The sequence below is a fragment of the Xiphophorus maculatus genome, chromosome 12, assembly GCF_002775205.1.
Source record: "Xiphophorus maculatus strain JP 163 A chromosome 12, X_maculatus-5.0-male, whole genome shotgun sequence".
Taxonomy (NCBI): Eukaryota; Metazoa; Chordata; class Actinopteri; order Cyprinodontiformes; family Poeciliidae; genus Xiphophorus; species Xiphophorus maculatus.
Window position 1 is genome coordinate 2,517,163 of NC_036454.1, and position 19,424 is coordinate 2,536,586.

A 19,424-nucleotide genomic window follows, 5' to 3' on the forward strand; every position below is an offset into this window, starting at 1 on the left:
AAATTTATTAGCAGAGCACCTCAAAAAACAAGCCCACAAAACCGACCAAAGTGCTTCGGATTAAGCATAATAAATAGTCAGCGTCTCACACGAATGTTAATATAACATGGACTGAATCCTTCACTTCCTCTGCTGCTGCTAAAACTACAAGCAGACTAAAATGCTAAAACAGAGCAGAAAATAAGCATCATTGTTCACGACTTCTCTTTCTGTTCGCTCATTGGCCCAGTCAAAAATCTATCAGAGGGAATCCAAGTTAATGGGAGAAATCCCAGATGGAGCAGTGAAGGGAAATGAGAATCTAGTCCAGTGGAATTGAGTAAAAAGGCAAAGGTTGGCTAACTAAAAACAGCTGCTGTCCAGATCTGAGGGAATGAGCAGATCAGACAGATAAAATGGAGCAGAATTAGTTTTATTACATTATTGTTTCTATCAAAAGTAGAAAGACGTTTTGCACCAGCTGTAGGCGAACAGTGTAACAAGAAGAAAAGCTATAATAGCGGTGGGAGGTAATAAAAGCATGAAATTCTGTCTCCAGTTTGATTTTGGAAAGCAAAAGCTTAATTTTTTATTTCTCCTGAACTGGAAAAGCTGGATTTTCTGCAGATTGTTGCTGCTTTTTAAGTTTTCTAAAGGAAAAGAGCAAATATATAAAACATTGAAGTCACATAAACACTAAGAACATCTGTAAGCTCCTCTGCTTCTTTCTCATCTTTTATAATAACTTCCTTTAGGTTTGTCTATAGAACAAGAAACATCACAAATTTTAGCTAAAACCTCCTCAGTCACATATTTCTGACTATCTTATATTAAATATATTTTTTCCCATTTGGTCACCTGTTTCTTCTTTTCTTCCATCCTGTTCTTTTTCCATTTCTCCTCCATCCGTCCTCTTCACCCTTCCTTCTCTTTTCTCTGTTTTTTGTTTACCTATCCCCCAGTTTTCTGCTCTGTCAGCTTGTTTATATTCACGTTTTCTTGTACATCTTGCAGAATAACTCCCTGCAGGCGGAAAACAAACATTGCCTTTTTTTCTACATAATTATTTAGAAAGAAAAACTCGAAGGGAAAAAGGAGCAGAAGAAGGTTTTAATCTGCGGAATCTAAACTGAAATAAATTGAATTAGGGACTCTCCTTTAACAGAGCCGTGTTGAAACGAGATCGTGCTGATTGCAAATTAGAGACGTTTGGCCACAAGCTGGTTTGCATTACAGACAAAACGAGTCTTTTACATGACATTGTTCATCATGACAGCGCTGTGGCGTCCTCTGTAAACATAATCACAGGCACACAAACAAACATCCGACATTCCACTGTGTTCTTTCTGCATTAGGACAAGAAGAAGAGCTGCTGCCATGAGTGAAACGCTCTGAAGGAGCGAATACTTCCTGTCTTTATTGTTTGTATCTCTTTAAAGCCACACATGGCTGCTCTTTTCATTAATGGCTTCCAGTAGTTTGGGTTATCTTGGTTCATTTCTATTTAATTTAAAAAATGACTAATGCCTTTTTAAATGTGTCTGAAATGGCCACTTTCTGCACAGCTCTCTGACCCGATTCAGGTTGAAGTCTGAACTTTGACTAGGCCATTACAACACCTCAATTGTTGTCATTTTCAGCCATTCTGCTGTAGATCTGCTGCTGTTGATGGGATCTGTGTGATGGTGACGACCCAGAAACTTTAGTTCAGTCTGTAATCAGTGACTGCAGGTTGAGGACACAACCCCAATCATCACTCCTCCACCTCCATGCCTGATACTGGTGGGAGGTGTACATTGTGCTGTTTTTATCTGGAAGAGTTTTTTTTTTTTACCTTCAGCCATTTAAAATGAGCCAATCAGGAAACAGTTGCATCTTTCTCTGCACATTGCTGATGCCTCTCCATCTTGGTGTTGTGTTAAAACTAGAAGTGGGACTCAATTAAAATGTGTAATTAAGTTAATTTTAATTGGTGTAATTAATTAATCGTAATTAATCAAAAACCACCGACAAAATAAATAACCTTTTCGTTTCAAAAAACATTTCTACTGCTAAATCACTGAATAAATGGACATATGAGGTCAAAAAATATATTTTTTAATTTGATATTCATGTTCTTTAAGCATGTTTAATCAAAAACTCCTCATTATTCATGGAGCTTCTTTGGAAATGTGGACACTAGCGTTAGCATCTGTGCTGCTGCTACATGTTTAGCATTGAGATGCTACTTTAGGCCTGAATAGCTTCAGGCTAACTCCTTTTAGCACAGCTTGAACACAACAGAGATCTTTTTCAGCGTCCCATCGGATCAGTTTAGAAGCAGAAATTAACCCATATTTACTAACTTAGCTTTTGTTCATTATTTTAATTATTATGTAATTTTATGAGTGCAGCTTTACCAACTCACCAGATGAAATCACTTTACTATTATGGGAGGATTTTGTTTCTTTTACTGCTTTCTACTGAGTTACTCAGTTGCTTTGATGCCTCTCGTTTGTTCTGTTTGTGTTAAAAATGGTCCATTTCCTGTCCTGTATAAAGAAATCAGCTTGTTTTCTTCTGGGTTTGAATCCAGAGTCATCTGCCTTTTGACACTGATGTCTGCTGTCAGAGTTTGAGACGTGGAAGACGTCAGCAAGTTAAAACAACTCAGAAACGCTGTCAACGATTCAGGCTGTAGGCTGATTTTAAATCATCTCTGTCCATCTGAAGACATTTAGTCCCTGAAAGTACAAAGTAAATCCTACACAAAGAGATGTTCAACACATTGATTCAGCCTGCAGTGAACAAAGGTTTGTTCACATCCCAATTAGCTTAAATCAGATTATATGTTTTGTACCAAATAGAAACCAGAACTCTGGTCTTAATTAAAGACACTTTGCTACTAACTGCATTTAGGCTGTGCATTGTTCTCGGGTTGGCATTGTTATCTGCTGATTGTGGCGTCCATGTTTAAATGTGACGCTGAAGGACAGCAGGGTTGTGTCCTCGGGTTAGGAGATGTTGAACTATTTGACCCGTATCGGTGCAGAGCGAGCCGACTGAACGCACTGAGACTGGCAGCTCCCATCCCTCATCAACCAGATAAATCCAAAACCTGCTGCATCAAGATCTAATTCACAACTGAAACCCGAATAAATTTGCTTCAGAAGTACTTTATTAACCCCAAAGTAGAGTTAATGACAGACTGTTGGTAACAAAAAGCTTAAAGATCCAATTAATTAGAGACTTTTCACCTCTTAGATACTAATTACACTTCATTCTTTGAGATCAGAAAATCTGTGAAGCACTTTAATGATGTTTTCACACTTTGGGATCCAAAAGTTGCAACACTGGTTTCTTTTCCAGCTGCTGTGGTTCTCTTTCTCACTGCAAAGTCAAACCAACTAAACCAGGGGAACCCAAAGTCGATCCTGGAGGGCCGGCATCCTGCATGTTTTAGTTCTCTCCCTGGTTTAACACACCTGGATCAAATTATGGCTCGTTAGAGGCCTAAGAAGAACATTGACCTGCTGAACAGGTTGTTGGTACCACCAGGGAGAGAACCAAAACGAGCAGGATGCCGGGCCTCAAGGACCGACTTTGGACTCCCCTGAACCTTTTGTAGAAACTTTTTCCCTCCTGGCCTGTGGGGGCGCTGCATCAAGAACCACTGAAAGAAACGACATGAAACCCTCTGAAGACACTGAGCGCAACTTCCCTCTTCACAAAATCTAAACATTTCTCCTTCTAGCGCCAGACTCGTGCCTTTGTTTTGGTTGTATTTACCCAGAATGCCTTGCGATGTAGTCCGCTTCCTTTCTTTTTTTGAGTGGTTCCCGGTCCCGAATAAAAATCTAATGTTCAATAGAAACGTGAAAATCCTGAAATTCATGTTGTGAAAACAATAAACTAGTAAACATGTTAGTATAGATTTAATTTTAACATCTTCCATCAACTGATCAAAACTCAACTTCACCTAAAAACACGACATGAATAAAATCCACCTTTATGTTTCCACCAGTCCACACTGTAACCCGGGAAAGAGAAACACGAAGAAAACACACACACACACACCCCAACACACACACACACCCTGTGGTTGTTTACTGAAAAACGTTCCCTCCAATCAGAGTTTGTCGGCCTGACACTCCACAGCCCAGCGGACCGCTAACAACAACAACATGTCCGCAGACACACACTTCATTTCCTCCTCTTCTCCTCTCCACTCATACTTTTCCACCTCGTCTTCCTCAGTGTTTATTATCGCTGTGAGGAAGGTTCTGATAGGAACGGTGGAGAAAAATCTGGAGAATGAGAAGAAATGTTGGTTAGACAAAGAGGCGTTACATTTATATTGACTTGCTTAAAGTAACCTCACATCTCTTCTTTATTAAAAATGAAATATTGTTATTACTGTTAGAATGGTCTGTATTGATTAGATGAGCATTTAAATGTTTAATGATCAATGGTAGGCCATTGATCATCAGGAAAGCTTCAGCAATAATCTGAACAGCAAATAAAAAACGGTTCAGATCCGTTTTCAGATCAATCAGTTGGTTTTAATCTCCTTTGGTCAGAAGTTTTAGTTACAGACGTCCAAACAGCTTCACTGGTAGAAACTCGATAAAAACGGTTTTTGATTTGAAAATGTGCTTATTTTGTTGATGTTTTTGAACTAGAACAACCCAGAATGCACCGTCCAGGTGGAGCGGGTCGGTCTGTGGTCCAGGTGGAGCGGGTCAGTCTGTGGCCCAGGTGGAGCTGGTCAGTCTCCGGCCCAGGTGGAGCGGGTCAGTCTGTGGCCCAGGTGGAGCTGGTCAGTCTCCGGCCCAGGTGGAGCGGGTCGGTCTGTGGTCCAGGTGGAGCGGGTCGGTCTGTGGCCCAGGTGGAGCGGGTCAGTCTGTGGCCCAGGTGGAGCTGGTCAGTCTCCGGCCCAGGTGGAGCGGGTCGGTCTGTGGCCCAGGTGGAGCGGGTCGGTCTGTGGCCCAGGTGGAGCTGGTCAGTCTGTGGCCCAGATGGAGCGGGTCGGTCTGTGGCCCAGATGGAGCGGGTCGGTCTCTGGCCCAGGTGGAGCGGGTCAGTCTGTGGCCCAGGTGGAGCTGGTCGGTCTCCGGCCCAGGTGGAGCGGGTCGGTCTGTGGCCCAGGTGGAGCGGGTCAGTCTGTGGCCCAGGTGGAGCTGGTCGGTCTCCGGCCCAGGTGGAGCGGGTCGGTCTGTGGCCCAGGTGGAGCGGGTCAGTCTGTGGCCCAGGTGGAGCTGGTCAGTCTCCGGCCCAGGTGGAGCGGGTCGGTCTGTGGCCCAGGTGGAGCGGGTCGGTCTGTGGCCCAGGTGGAGCGGGTCGGTCTGTGGCCCAGGTGGAGCGGGTCGGTCTGTGGCCCAGGTGGAGCGGGTCGGTCTGTGGCCCAGGTGGAGCGGGTCGGTCTGTGGCCCAGGTGGAGCGGGTCGGTCTGTGGCCCAGGTGGAGCGGTTCAGGTGTCTCGGTGTTTAGTTCCTGGTGACAGCAGGATGGAGGAAAGAGACTCGCTGTAACTTGTTTTACAGTAACAGGTCTGGTATGACGCTGTGCAGTAAAGAACATTTCCGTAAGGTGGTGAATTTACTGGCACGTCTTCATTCCATCCTGAACTTCTGGGAACGTTCAGTCGAAAGCAAAAATTTACATCCGCCATATAAAAAGACACACACACCTTTTTTCAGTTATTTTCTGTCAGTTAGAAACAGTTTCTGTGAAGTGAAACTGAAAGCTTTGGTCATTGTTAGAGAAAAAGTCTTTTTCTTGGCCCAGATAAATCTTAGAAAGGCCAAACAGGCTCTTAGTGTCTGAAGCTCCTTCAGGTCTGAATCCATGGAGATCAGCCGTACGCAGCGTTAGCCTTTAGCTGATGTCACCAACATGGCCGCCACTCCGTCACATTTCTCAGGGTCAGACTTGTCAGCAAGTTTCCCAACCTCTGTGAGATCCAGCATGAAGAAGGTCTTGCCTTTTTGAAAAGGAGTTAGAACTGATTAAATCCTCTAAAACTTGGAGACGTTTAGTCGTGTCCTTGTAGCTCTTTGCTGAGACGTGAGCAGGCAGAACGTTCAGCTGCAGGTTTCTCTGAACTCGACTCGTCACAACCTGCAGAAATCTGCAGTTTTCACTGTTCGGGTAGAACAGCTCAATTAAAAACAGCTGTTACCAGCTGCTCAGGGTAATTAGGATTCTTCATGGCAGGAAACCTGCAAGTTTCCCACAGATTTCACAAATTACCATATGAATAATATCAGACATTTTTTAACTTAAAATAAATCAAAGCAATTGTTTGTTTTTTGATTAAATCTCTGGCACATTGTAGAGTCATATTTTTTATAAGCATCTATATGATTTTCAGTTAAAATAAACATGATAAAGTTCAGAAGTTAAGGTTTGAAAAAATTTGGTTTTAGCTGTAAAGAAGCTGTTAAAGGTAAGAAACTATCTAATCATAAGTATTTGACATGTTTGTCTCTGAAAATGAATGTTTTAATTCTGTTATTCATAAAAACATTTGTTTTATAGAGTAATTATGTCCCCAAACTTTTATTGCTACAAATTGTTTCTTTGATGATTTAATTTAAAATATACCCCAGAGACCTGAGGTTAAAACTTTTTCTTGGAAGAGCGATAATCTGCTGTTGATGGATGTTTGAACCTAAGAGTGTAAAGGAAAGTCATGTTGACATAAAACAGGAGGATCTTCACATGATTTCATAACAAAGAGAGACGAAGGGTGTTGGTATGTGGCTGAATCTGATATGGGAGCAGAGGGTGGTGCTCCACCCATCTTCTGCTCTCCATCAGCTTGAAAAAGTTGCTTTTAAAACTTTTCTCTGATCCTGAAGAAAGGAGTCCGTTGGTATTCACGTCACACCCATCTGGAGGAGAACACACACACACACACACACACACACACACACACACACACACACACACACACCCACACACACACACACACACACACACACACACACACCCAGAAAGGAAGAAATCACAGACTCTGCAATGTTGCAAACTCCATCTGCATAATTCTCCCATTCTGATGATGCATTTCATTCACAGCCCAAAACATATCGACTCACATTTTTTGTAAATACGACGTTTGTAGGAAAATGAATTAAGAGAGGGCGAGCGGCGCGAAACGCGGCCGTCGATAGTGCCGTCGGCCGACTTACAAATGGTGTAATTATCTCCTCATAAGGTTATTAGAGGATCAATGAGGCCTGGTGGCCTGATGGCAGAGGTGAGCTGATGAAGGATGGAAAATGGTTATGATGCTCTGACTGAAGAGATACAACACTGAGAGGATGTTTATCTGCAAGCTTTTTTTGCTTTCCAGTTTTTATTTGTCCACTTTTTTCTCTTTTCTCTACAGAAAATGTAACTTATAGTTGAGGTGATTTATAGAATATATGATTAACTTTGAGCTACGGTAGACTGTAGATCTTTCCTTGGAAAGTAATTCTAAGATATTTATGGAAAATTCACCTATTCACAGATTTTCTATAGAGCATATCTAAGGCATTCCAAAGTAAATTCAGTGTGGAAAGCTGAAATTCCTCAGAGAAGTGCTACTTTGTAAATACTCTAATCCAGGATTGTTAGTCATTTTATTTACTACTGATTGGCTGAACACCAAAGAGCCGAGATAAAGATGACTATGGATAGTAGCTTCTGTGTATATGGCTTTCTTTGTGCAAATTAATGCATATTAAGGTAAATTTGAACTAATAAAATGGTAAATTTTAAGCGTTTTTAGAGGGGTATTTGTCAGGTATTCATGTCAACTCCTGTCCCTAACTTCTGCTATCACCAGGGATCCGCTGTAGTTTTTGTAAGATTATATTTATAAATTTATTTAAGAGTCAGTGAAGTGAATCGCATCCCAACCCTGCCGTTCTTGGTCCGACTCCACATCCAGACAGACTCTCTACAGAAGCTGCAGTCAACGCTCCACCCAGGCCGTTGCTTTCTTTGATTAACTTCCTTCGTCTTGTTCTGATTTGGTGACGATGCACCAAATGATGATGAAGACTTTAAAATCCATCTACAGACGGCGGCGGCCATTATTATCGCCGTAAACAGCGCTCTGCTGGGTGACGGCTACGTTCTACTTCTGCGCATGCGGGTCGCTTTGGGGTCGTAAACCGTTCACACAGATCGCATTTAATTAGTAGCATCACTGTGAACTTCAGCTTACCACTGTTTATGTCACCTTCCTTGGTTTGTCTTCACAACTGATACCAGGTTCACAAAATAAACAGCTTGTCCAGAGATTCCATAATAATCCACAACATTCAGTTTGAGCCTTCATAACCAATATCTGTTTAAGTTTAGAGAAGTAAAAGAAAACGTTGGTCAAGGTTTGGGATCATTGTCATCAAACTAATGATGAAGGGAAACAAAGTCTGTTTCTGGTGTCGGAGAACAGAGCCAGGCCACATGCCACGTTTTCACAAACAAGCCAGTTTTACAGAACCAAAACCATCCGCAGCGACTTAAAGCAAAAACAGACATCCTAATGTCAATTCAAACATGATGAAGGGTTATGGAGTCCAGATCTGTCAGTTGGTCAGACCTCACAACACAAAGCAGCTGACTTTTGGGTCGAGTGAGGACAGCTGGTTTACCCCAAATCTAATTTACACGCTTTCATATAATGTCTTCTTTCCTGTTTTATCATTTTACTCAACTGTTTGATTCACCAGCAACACTTTATTTTTAATCGGAGCTTCTTATCTGCCAAATTTATTTATCGTGCCGCATTTATGTTCAGATTTCTTTCTGTAAAGAAAAACAGAACCGGAAAAATAGAATTAGGTGGAGTGGATAAAACTTTAGAGCACAAAGGATGATTACACCAAACAGTGGAAATAAAGGTCAGGCTGAGTTCAGTGTAGTAACTCACACTGATTGCACTTGAATGTTTTGGTGCTGGATTTATTTGCAGCTACATTTCTCAGAGAGTAAAACGCCAACATGTAAATAAATCAAACATGTGCATTTTGTAAAGATTTGTTTAGTATTTTAAATTTGTAAGAGTATCCAGAAGCCCTTCAGTTTGAATCAGTTAAAAACTTGAGGGCCAGAATTTGAGCCTTTCATTGGTTATTGATTTAGCTGCTAGTTTTCTCCAGAACAAAGTCTAGAAGCTCACAAACTCTGACATGTGAAAAACTAAATATTTTTCTGGTGAGTGATGAAACGTCTACAAGAAACGGAAAGAAGGAAGTGCAGCCTCAGTTAAACGCTTCGGATTCCATTTCATTGTACTGTTTTAATTTAATGCTACAGTGGATCCCCGGTAAATGTCAAATTCACAAATACTCAGGCCTCCTCTAAAAACACTCCAAATGTATCCTAATAGTTCACACCAACCTTGTTTAGTCCACTTTAATCCAACTTGAATGTAGGGCATTCTGGGTAAATACAACCAAAACAAACGCAAGAGTCTAATGCTAGAGGTAGAAATGAAAAGACTGAAAGATTAAATCAGACACTACACTGTTATTGTTTGCCTTTCATGAAGAAGAAAGCTGAGCTAATTTACTTAGTTATTCTGCTTAATTCTTTGGTTGGAATATAAATGTACTTCTTTTTATTTTAGAATTCCCACTATGACTTAAAACTAATCAGCTAGAACATCGGCAGTCTGTGCAGGGTCCTAGCAACGTCTTCTACTAAGACTGAACTACAACCGCATCATATCCTCTGCTTACAGCGCGGTTTGGCTCGTTGCCAGGGCGATGGAGGAAGAAGTTGAAGACCCTCCCATGTTACTGATGACCTGATGAAATTACAGCTAGTCTGAAACTGACTGTGCTGGTGCAGAAACCTGCCATATATGGAATAGATGAGTTTGGGGGCGGGGCTAGGATGAGTTTGGGGGCGGGGCCAGGGCGAGTTGTTGTGGGAATACCCAGAGAGAGTTTCAGGGATGTGGAAAGAAACAAAAATAAAACCTGAAAGTGCAGCAGCTTTATGATTCCCTCCACTCTCAGCAAAGTTTTTACATTTTCTGCTTTAGCGTGAAGCAGTGACAGCCCCATTATTTAATGTTTGTCAGCCCACACTTACATCATATTGTTGTTTACACCATATTGCATCATGGGACGTTATTCTGACCTGGTGATGCGGCCTCAGCTGACCTCAGCTGACCTCCCTGCCTATCCTGTGTGTTTTTACAGTAAACGTTCCAGCTACAGTGGTGGAGGCCATGAGCAGACAGGAATCCCTCCAGTCCTTCAGCAAAAACAGCAAGCCATCCTCGTCTTCATCGTCCTCCTCCTCCCCTCCGGCCGCGCTGCTGCGCTCCATGGTCTTCCCCCACGCCCCCTGTTCCCGGAGCTTCTCGCTGCTGGACAAGGTTGGGGTCGGAGTTCAGTCGGACTCTGGCTTCGGCCAGCTGGGCTCGAAGAACCAGCGGGTTCTGGCGAGCCCGACCTCCACCAGCCAGCTGAGCAGCGAGTTCAGCGACTGGCATCTGTGGAAGTGCGGCCAGTGCTTCAAGACCTTCACCCAGAGGATCCTGCTGCAGATGCACGTCTGTCCGCAGAACCCCGACAGGTCAGAGTTCATCTGATCCCACTAACCCACTGTGATGAGGCTTAGTAACACTAATCTGAGATGTAGATTGATTCTTTTAGACGGGGAGTTCAAGATAGATAACATTAACTAGTTATAATGTAAAACATTCCATGTCTGAAACATTCATTTGTCATTTTTATGATTATTCTGAGATGGACAGTTTGTCTGTGTGTATCTTTGACTACGTTCACATTTTCGTGTTAAATTCAGATTTTATTTTCTGCGTTTGTTCATGCTGCTAATTAAACGCGACAGCAGTCAGACTTCTGCGTGAACGGTTTACGATCCCAAAGCGTCACAAAGCAGCGCTCCGTTTACGGCTGCAATAATGGCTGCCGACAACGACGGATGGATTTTAAACTCGTCACCAGATCGTCACCAGACGAATGAAGCTGATAAAAAGAAAGTCCCGCTAACAGAACGGCTGTTAGTGGAGCCTTGGCTCCAGAAGTCGGACTGGATGTGGAGTCGGACCTAGAGAGGTGGGGTCGGGATGTGATGCGTTCACTGACACAGACTGCTTTCATAATTTCATCATTGTTATTGTCTGCCATTGTTTACATCCAGATTCACCTTCTGGCTTCTTCTGCTGCAGAATTAGACGCTCGTCTCACAGCAGTGACATGAAGGTCGGATGAAATGTTCTGACTGCAGACTCTCTGAAAACTATCCAATTCAAATCCAATTTGGTTCCACATAGTGGAAGTGGAACCAGTCTGATTTTTGTTTTTGGAACTGGGTTGTTCAGGCTCTGCTGTGAGAAAAAGGCCTGAAGTCCAGAGGAGGAGCTCAAGCTGCAGTTTATAAAAACCCAAAATGATTGTTAGCCATAAAAGATTCAAAGTGACATGCTGATTATGGGCTTTGAGGGTTTATTACTACTTGATTGGTTATTTAATTACTGAGGCTGTTTGGTTAAATTGTCCTGTAGGCAACAGAAAGTTGTGGCACTGCAGTGGTAAACATCCTGGCTGAATCAATTTCTGATTTGAGTTTTCTGGGAACAACAGCAGCTTTTAGCTTCTGATTCAGGAAACATTTTTATCCGGATGTGTCTGATCTGTTTCTGGAGGATTTTCTGTTGTACGTAAATCGTGGTAATGTTGGGATCTGGTCTGTCTGCGGGACGAACAGTTGACTGGTCAAACTGAACAAGAAAGACAGAAGATCCCACATGGAAGGAGATTGTTTCTGCAGATTGACCAATGGCCAGAGTCTGTAGCTGCTTCAAGTCGGATCTGCAGCTCCAAAGCTCCAGCGGTGCCGGTTCTCTCCATGCTGGGCTGCTTTTACTGGGAGCACTGGGACGCAGATATTCTTCAGGGGTTCTGAAGAGGAGACAGGTCCGCCTGCCTTCGTCTTCTCTGATGTAAGAAACCATGATTGAGGTTTTGTTTGTTGCTTTCAGTGACTCATCAATTTTCCTTCCTTCACGTCAGAAACTCCCTGGACGATTCCACTGAAACCAGAAAACAGTCAAAGTGCAGAATATAAATAATGTTAGTTTCCAACTCCCAGCTGTTTGTCTGCTGGCCAGTGAACACGTGGTTCTGATTAGGACTTTGTCCTGCAATCATTTCTGTTTTTAATAAATGGTTCCTGCTGTGAGATTTGCTGAACAAAACCTTTTGTTTTTCATTCAAAAATACTAAAAAATTCAACATTTTAACTTCAGGAAGGAATCAGAACTCTATTTCTCAACTTGTTTCTCTTTTTGTAAACTTTGTTGACTCTTTTACATTTATTTCCTGACTATGAGAATTGAAGGCACCGTTTCTGGTTAATCATCTTGTTTTTATGCACGATTGTGGCTCAGAGAGAGAATAATAATAATTAAAGCTGCAAGCAGCCTCGGGCGGCCCTCGCAGCAAGCGCCGCTCCGGCCTATTGGCCACCGCGGGGGTTCCAGCCACCGCAGAAACTCTCGCACGTTTTCCAGAGCCGCAGCCCGCTCCCCACCGCAGAAGCTCCGCCGCAGTTTCCAGCACCGCCGCCCGCCAGCCGCCGCAGAAGCTGTCGCGCATTTTCCCCGCCCGTCCACCGGGCGACAGGTGTTAGTGCGTTCGGCGGCGCTCCCCGACGGCTGTCGAAAAATCTGGCGCAGATCGGTCGATGCGTCGAGGAGATACGGCCGATGTATTAACTTAGGGGGCGCAGTGGAGTCAAATTACATCTCAAACCCGTTGGGCTCTTTAGAGGTGAACAAAGGTCATACATATCCAGTTTGGCGCCAATCGGATGATCCATGCGTGAATTAGAGCCAAACGTATGCATATGGCGAGGGACTGATATTCGCCGTTTGGCCACGCCCACACGGTTCAGCCAGCAGCGAGCATTGACAGAGTTTATCATCCGAATCATCGTGATTAGGTCAAGAGAGCCATAAACAGAGCTTTCCAAGGAAAAAAATGGCACTTCCTGTTGTGAGGGGGCGGGGCTTAGATGACGTCATAATGTGATGACGTAGGATCGACGGGCATACCACCAGGATCACTCAGGCCAAGTTTGATGCAGCTCGGTCAAAATATGTGGAATGTAGAGGCAAACGTATACGAACGGCGTTGCCGCCATTGAAAACACTTGGCACTTTAAAGCAAGCGAGACCAACTTCCTATCTGTCATCCAACACAGAATCACCTTGATTAGGTCAAGAGAGCCATAAACAGAGCTTTCCAAGGAAAAAAACGGCACTTCCGGTTCCGAGGGGGCGGGGCTTAGATGACGTCATAATGTGATGACTTAGGATTGACGGGCAAGCCTCCAGGATCACTCAGGCCAAGTTTGATGCAGCTCGGTCAAAATATGTGGAATGTAGAGGCAAACGTATACGAACGGCGTTGCCGCCATTGAAAACTCTTGGCACTTTAAAGCAAGTGAGATCAACTTCCTATCTGTCATCCAACACAGAATCAACTTGATTAGGTCAAGAGAGCCATAAACAGAGCTTTCCAAGGAAAAAAACGGCACTTCCGGTTCCCAGGGGGCGGGGCTTAGATGACGTCATAATGTGATGACTTAGGATTGACGGGCAAGCCTCCAGGATCACTCAGGCCAAGTTTGATGCAGCTCGGTCGAAACATGTGGAATCTAGAAGCAAACGTATGGCATCGGCGTTACAGGTCACTTCGCCACGCCGCCACGCCCAGCTGCTATCTCAAAGCCGGTCGGGGTTGGAATCCTCAACACACCAACATGTCTTCTGTGTCTGGACACAGTTTCATGTTGATTAGGTCAAAGGGCTAAGAGAGCGACCGTTCACAGTAAAACATGACACTTCCTGTTCTCAGGGGGCGTGGCCTAAGTGATGTCATCATTTGACCATATGGTATTGTAGGGCACCCGATGCCGATCAATCACTGAAAGTTTGGTCCCTCTATGTGCTTTTGTATAGGAAATATAAGAGTTTCGTGTTTCATGGCGAGTAGGTGAACTTTGACCCCTGCTAACCCCCCTTCAACATGCTCCAAAACTCACCAATTTGATAACTTTAAATCAAACATGCCTTATGATCAGACTGACCAAGTTTGAAGTCGATCAATCGAAATCCCTAGGAGGAGTTCGATCAAATACGAAGGCTGTAAACGTCAAAATCGAGGTAAAAAATGGACGTTCAATACAAAATGGCCGACTTTCTGTGATAGTTGGCTTATAACATTAAATGTAAGTTCTGAGTCTTTTGGTGAGCTCTACAAGTGTACCAAATTTCATGTCTCTACGATGAAGTACGTTCATACCATTGTGTCAACAGAAAATTGCTAATTGCTGCCGTTCAGCAATTTTTTTTGCGATTTTTGCGACAACCTTAAAATTCAAAATTTTTAAATTTTCTAGTTGCGACCGCCAAGTTTGGTGAGTTTTTGAATATGATAAAGCCCCCAAAAAGGCACACGAAGAGGTGGGAAGAATCGTAATAATAATAATTAAAGCTGCAAGCAGCCTCGGGCGGCCCTCGCAGCAAGCGCCGCTCCGGCCTATTGGCCACCGCGGGGGTTCCAGCCACCGCAGAAGGTCTCGCACGATTTCCAGAGCCGCAGCCAACTCCCGACCGCAGAAGCTCCGCCGCAGTTTTCAGCACCGCCGCCCGCTAGCCACCGCAGAAGCTGTCGCGCATTTTCCCCGCCCGTCCACCAGGCGACACGCGTGAATGCGTTCGGCAGCGCTCCCCGACGACTGTCAAAAAATGTGGCGCAGATCGGTCGATGCGTCGAGGAGATACAACCCATGTATTAACTTAGGGGGCGCAGTGGAGCCAAATTACATTTCAAACCCGTTGGGCTCTTTAGAGGTGAACAAAGGTCATACATATCCAGTTTGGAGCCAATCGGATGATCCATGCTTGAATTAGAGCCAAACGTATGAATATGGCGAGGGACTGATATTCGCCGTTTGGCCACGCCCACACGGTTCAGCCAGCAGCGAGCAATGACAGAGCTCATCATCCGAATCATCTTGATTAGGTCAAGAGAGCCATAAACGGAGCTTTCCAAGGAAAAAAACGGCACTTCCGGTTCCGAGGGGGCGGGGCTTAGATGACGTCACAATGTGATGACGTAGGATCGACGGGCAAGCCTCCAGGATCACTCAGGCCAAGTTTGATGCAGCTCGGTCAAAATATGTGGAATGTAGAGGCAAACGTATACGAACGGCGTTGCCGCCATTGAAAACTCTTGGCACTTTAAAGCAAGCGAGACCAACTTCCTATCTGTCATCCAACACAGAATCACCTTGATTAGGTCAAGAGAGCCATAAACAGAGCTTTCCAAGGAAAAAAACGGCACTTCCGGTTCCGAGGGGGCGGGGCTTAGATGACGTCATAATGTGATGACGTAGGATTGACGGGCAAGCCTCCAGGATCACTCAGGCCAAGTTTGATGCAGCTCGGTCAAAATATGTGGAATGTAGAGGCAAACGTATACGAACGGCGTTGCCGCCATTGAAAACTCTTGGCACTTTAAAGCAAGCGAGACCAACTTCCTATCTGTCATCCAACACAGAATCACCTTGATTAGGTCAAGAGAGCCATAGATGAAAGTTTCCAAGGAAAAAAATAGCACTTCCTGTTCTGAGGGGGCGGGGCTTAGATGACGTCATAATCTGATGACATAGAATTTTCAGGTATCACACCAGCATCACTCAAGCCAAGTTTGGTGCAGCTCGGTCGAAACATGTGGAATCTAGAAGCAAACGTATGGCATCGGCGTTACAGGTCACTTCGCCACGCCGCCACGCCCAGCTGCTATCTCAAAGCCGGTCAGGGTTGGAATCCTCAACACACCAACATGTCTTCTGTGTGTGGACACAGTTTCATGTTGATTAGGTCAAAGGGCTAAGAGAGCGACCGCTCACAGTAAAACAAGACACTTCCTGTTCTCAGGGGGCGTGGCTTAAGTGATGTCATCATTTCACCACAGGGTATTTTAGGACATCCGATGCCGATCAATCACTGAAAGTTTGGTCCCTCTATGTGTTTTTTTATAGGAAATATAAGAGTTTCGTGTTTCATGGCGAGTAGGTGAACTTTGACCCCTGCTAACCCCCCTTCAACATACTCCAAAACTCACCAATTTGATAACTTTAAATCAAACATGCCTTATGATCAGACTGACCGAGTTTGAAGTCGATCAATCGAAATCCCTAGGAGGAGTTCGATCAAATACGAAGGCTGTAAACGTCAAAATCGAGGAAAAAAATGGACGTTCAAGACAAAATGGCCGACTTCCTGTGATAGTTGGCTAATAACATTAAATGTAAGTTCTGAGTCTTTTGGTGAGCTCTACAAGTGTACCAAATTTCATGTCTCTACGATGAAATACGTTCATACCATTGTGTCAACAGAAAATTGCTAGTTGCCGCCGTTGAGCAATTTTTTTTGCGATTTTTGCGACAACCTTAAAATTCAAAATTTTTAAATTTTCTAGTCGCGACCGCCAAGTTTGGTGAGTTTTTGAATATGATAAAGCCCCCAAAAAGGCGCCTCTTTGGGGGGGCAGAATCGTAATAATAATAATAATAATAAGAAACAGTACAGAAACAATAGGCCTTCGCAGCGCTTTGCTGCTCGGGCCTAATAATAATAAACAGTACAGATACAATAGGCCTTCGCAGCGCTTTGCTGCTCGGGCCTAATAATGAGTCAGCAAGCTGTAAGTGAAACCTGCTGGTTGTATTTGGACCTGAATTGTTGCCGTAGCTGTTCAGAGAAAGTCGGACTCTTCTGCTGTGACTTGCCATCTTTGTTGTCTCATCATCTCAACATTTATGTGTGGAAGTCTGTGGATTCGAGTGGAGAAAGCGTAAAGTGTTTGAGTTTGTATAACATCTGCCAAGTTAATTATGTGCAGCATGGATGGAGGAAGATGAGATCTATATGTGTGTGTTGGGGTCGGAGGATGTATTGGAAATTTTTTGCTTAGCTTTATTTTTTGTGGGGAGAGTCAGAGCGGCGTATAAATCACGGCGGCGCGTCAGTGAGAAATACCTCGCCTTACGGTGACGGGGCCAGGAAAACAGATGCCACTTATTCAATAAACTAATACTCATAGGGAAGAAAAATGTGGGCTGGATATGGAGGGGGGCGGAGGGGTCGATCGGGGGCTGCCTGTCAATAGGAAGGTTTTATGGGACAGAGGAGCAGATAAAATTCAGCTGAACAAGCCAAACAGAACAGAGTCCTGCAGCTCCAAGGCTGCATTATCCCTCATATTCATGCAGCCGCCAGGCACAGCAGCACCGCCGTCCCTGTTAGTCTGCAGAAAAGTTTGGCCTCCATGTTCACCTGTTCACTGAACAGGGTTTACGGTGCTAACACACTCCCAACCTGGTCATCTGGACGATTCGGATATCTGGAGTTTAGTTTAATCATCAAACTAAACCAAAGGAGCCAGAGATTACCGAGAAACGATCTGCTGACCCAAATCTGCTCCTGTCACCTTGATCAGCCCTCGCTGGTTCTGGATAGGGTCAAACTAAGAGATGTACTAGAATAAACTCATAATATTAGCAGAATAAAGACACAATATTACCAGAAGAAATTCGTAAAATTACTATAAAACGTTTTAATGAGTTAAAGCTCATCTAGTCCGTGATTGTTTCTTTTAAATTCACCTTCAGTCATTTCAAACTCCAGATAATAATGTGATGCTGATAATAATGTGTTCAGCCAGATGTGTGAAAAGATGAAATATTTCCTTATTGGTAAAACTGATACCACAGTAAACTTCACAAGATGCTCAACGTTCCTCGTTTCTCCTCAGAGCTTTAAATTAATTGAGCTGAAAAAAAGTGAGGACAAGGAAAATGTCTTCTCTTTCAATTCAAATTCAGAAATACTTCAGTGATCTCAAAGGGAAATTAAAAAGCAAATGACGTCGTTTTGTGGGTGAATAAGTGAAACTTGTTCTATGAAGTAAATTCTGTATTTTCTGGACTATAAATTCTATAAGTTATTTTTTCTTCTTCATGGCACATTTTTGAATTATGCAACTTATTTGCCTGAAAATACAATACATGTACAGAAACACACACAGTGTGACGTCGCCTCTGCGCCCTACATAGCTCTCAGCTTTGATTGGTGTTTGCTTATCTACTGATATTACAGTTTTTATCTGTTTTTATTCGCCTCTAAAGACGCAGCAGGAGCATTTTGTGTTTTTGGTGTAAAATAATCAGCATATTTAAATGAATTATTTCTATATTCCACCTTCAGGGCTGCTGCTGTTTTATCTGTCGATCTCTCATCCACCTCTGGATTTCTCCCTCTCTCCTCTGTTTCTTCATACATACTTATCGATGTTTGCTTGATGGGAACATCAGCAGCTGAAGACTGATGGCTCTTTACGTCAGTAAAAAAACAGCCCAGCTCCATCTCTTTCAGCTCTGTTTTTTCTGCTGACTGTTTCTTTTTCCCAACTTTTTCTTCTTTGTCATTTCCCTGCGTGTCATTTGACCAGAATCCATCAGGAGAGGAGCCGTTTGTTTCTGTCAGCGCTGCTTTTAAACCGCTGTCGGGATGCCGGACGCTGTTTAGCTTCTGCGATGATGATGAGTGATGAATCAGGGAGAAAAATGAGAAGACGAATGAACTGTGACTCCACTCTCCGTCTCTACATGTTGCAGAAACGGTGCAGCATCAAACCGCCGCGGCGAGCTGCGTTAATAACCGCGGCTGCTGTGATGGATGTGTTTACTGCGCTGCTGTTTAAAACAGTCATTAGAGCTTTTTAGGGAAAACGGGTTATTATTACCAAACGCTTTGATCGGCAGCCTGCACCTCTCATGCTGCTGGCGCTTGGTGTTTATGGATCAGGCTGCTATTTGCACATGAATATAATCAGAGGACAGAGAGTTTACAGCCGACTGGGAGAGGGCATCACCACAGCCGGCTGTTTACTGGGATTAACTGGTGCTTCTGTCATCGTTTTGGGCCGGACAACCGTGTTTCTGTGGTTTCTCGTCTGCAACCTTCAGCTTTTTTACCAATGCCCATAAAAAATGTGATTTCATTCTATTTTTATGAGCTGTTATTCTAACAATGCCCTCAGGGATTTTGCCCAGGCTGCCAGACTCTGGAAAACAGAAAAGAGTTCCTAAACTTTATTCCATGTCTATCTAAAAGATAAAAACCTAGTTTCAAAACGCCACGTCTCAACCTAATCTTTTTGTGAAAACAAATATCGATTGGTTTGGTTTACTGGGTCTCATAAAGTTAAATTTAGGTTTCTCCTCTACATCGTTATTTGCTTTAGGATCTAATGTTTGTTTAAAAGACTTAAAAAAGAATTTAGGCACAAATAGAAAACAATATAAACTAAAGTGAATTTTATAGGGCCACAATTTTAGAGTTACTGCGTGAGAGAAACCAC

At 43.6% G+C, this 19,424-nt stretch overlaps 1 protein-coding gene across 2 annotated transcripts in view; it reads left to right on the plus strand.

Moving 5' to 3' along the window:
• Nucleotides 1-19,424, plus strand: part of prdm6 (PR/SET domain 6) — a 126,170-nt gene that overhangs the window by 89,239 nt on the left and 17,507 nt on the right. For both annotated transcript variants that reach the window (XM_023343783.1, XM_023343785.1), the window contains exon 7: nucleotides 10,164-10,542. In XM_023343783.1, coding sequence (XP_023199551.1) covers nucleotides 10,164-10,542 — 379 coding nt within the window. The remainder of the gene's footprint in view (nucleotides 1-10,163; nucleotides 10,543-19,424) is intronic.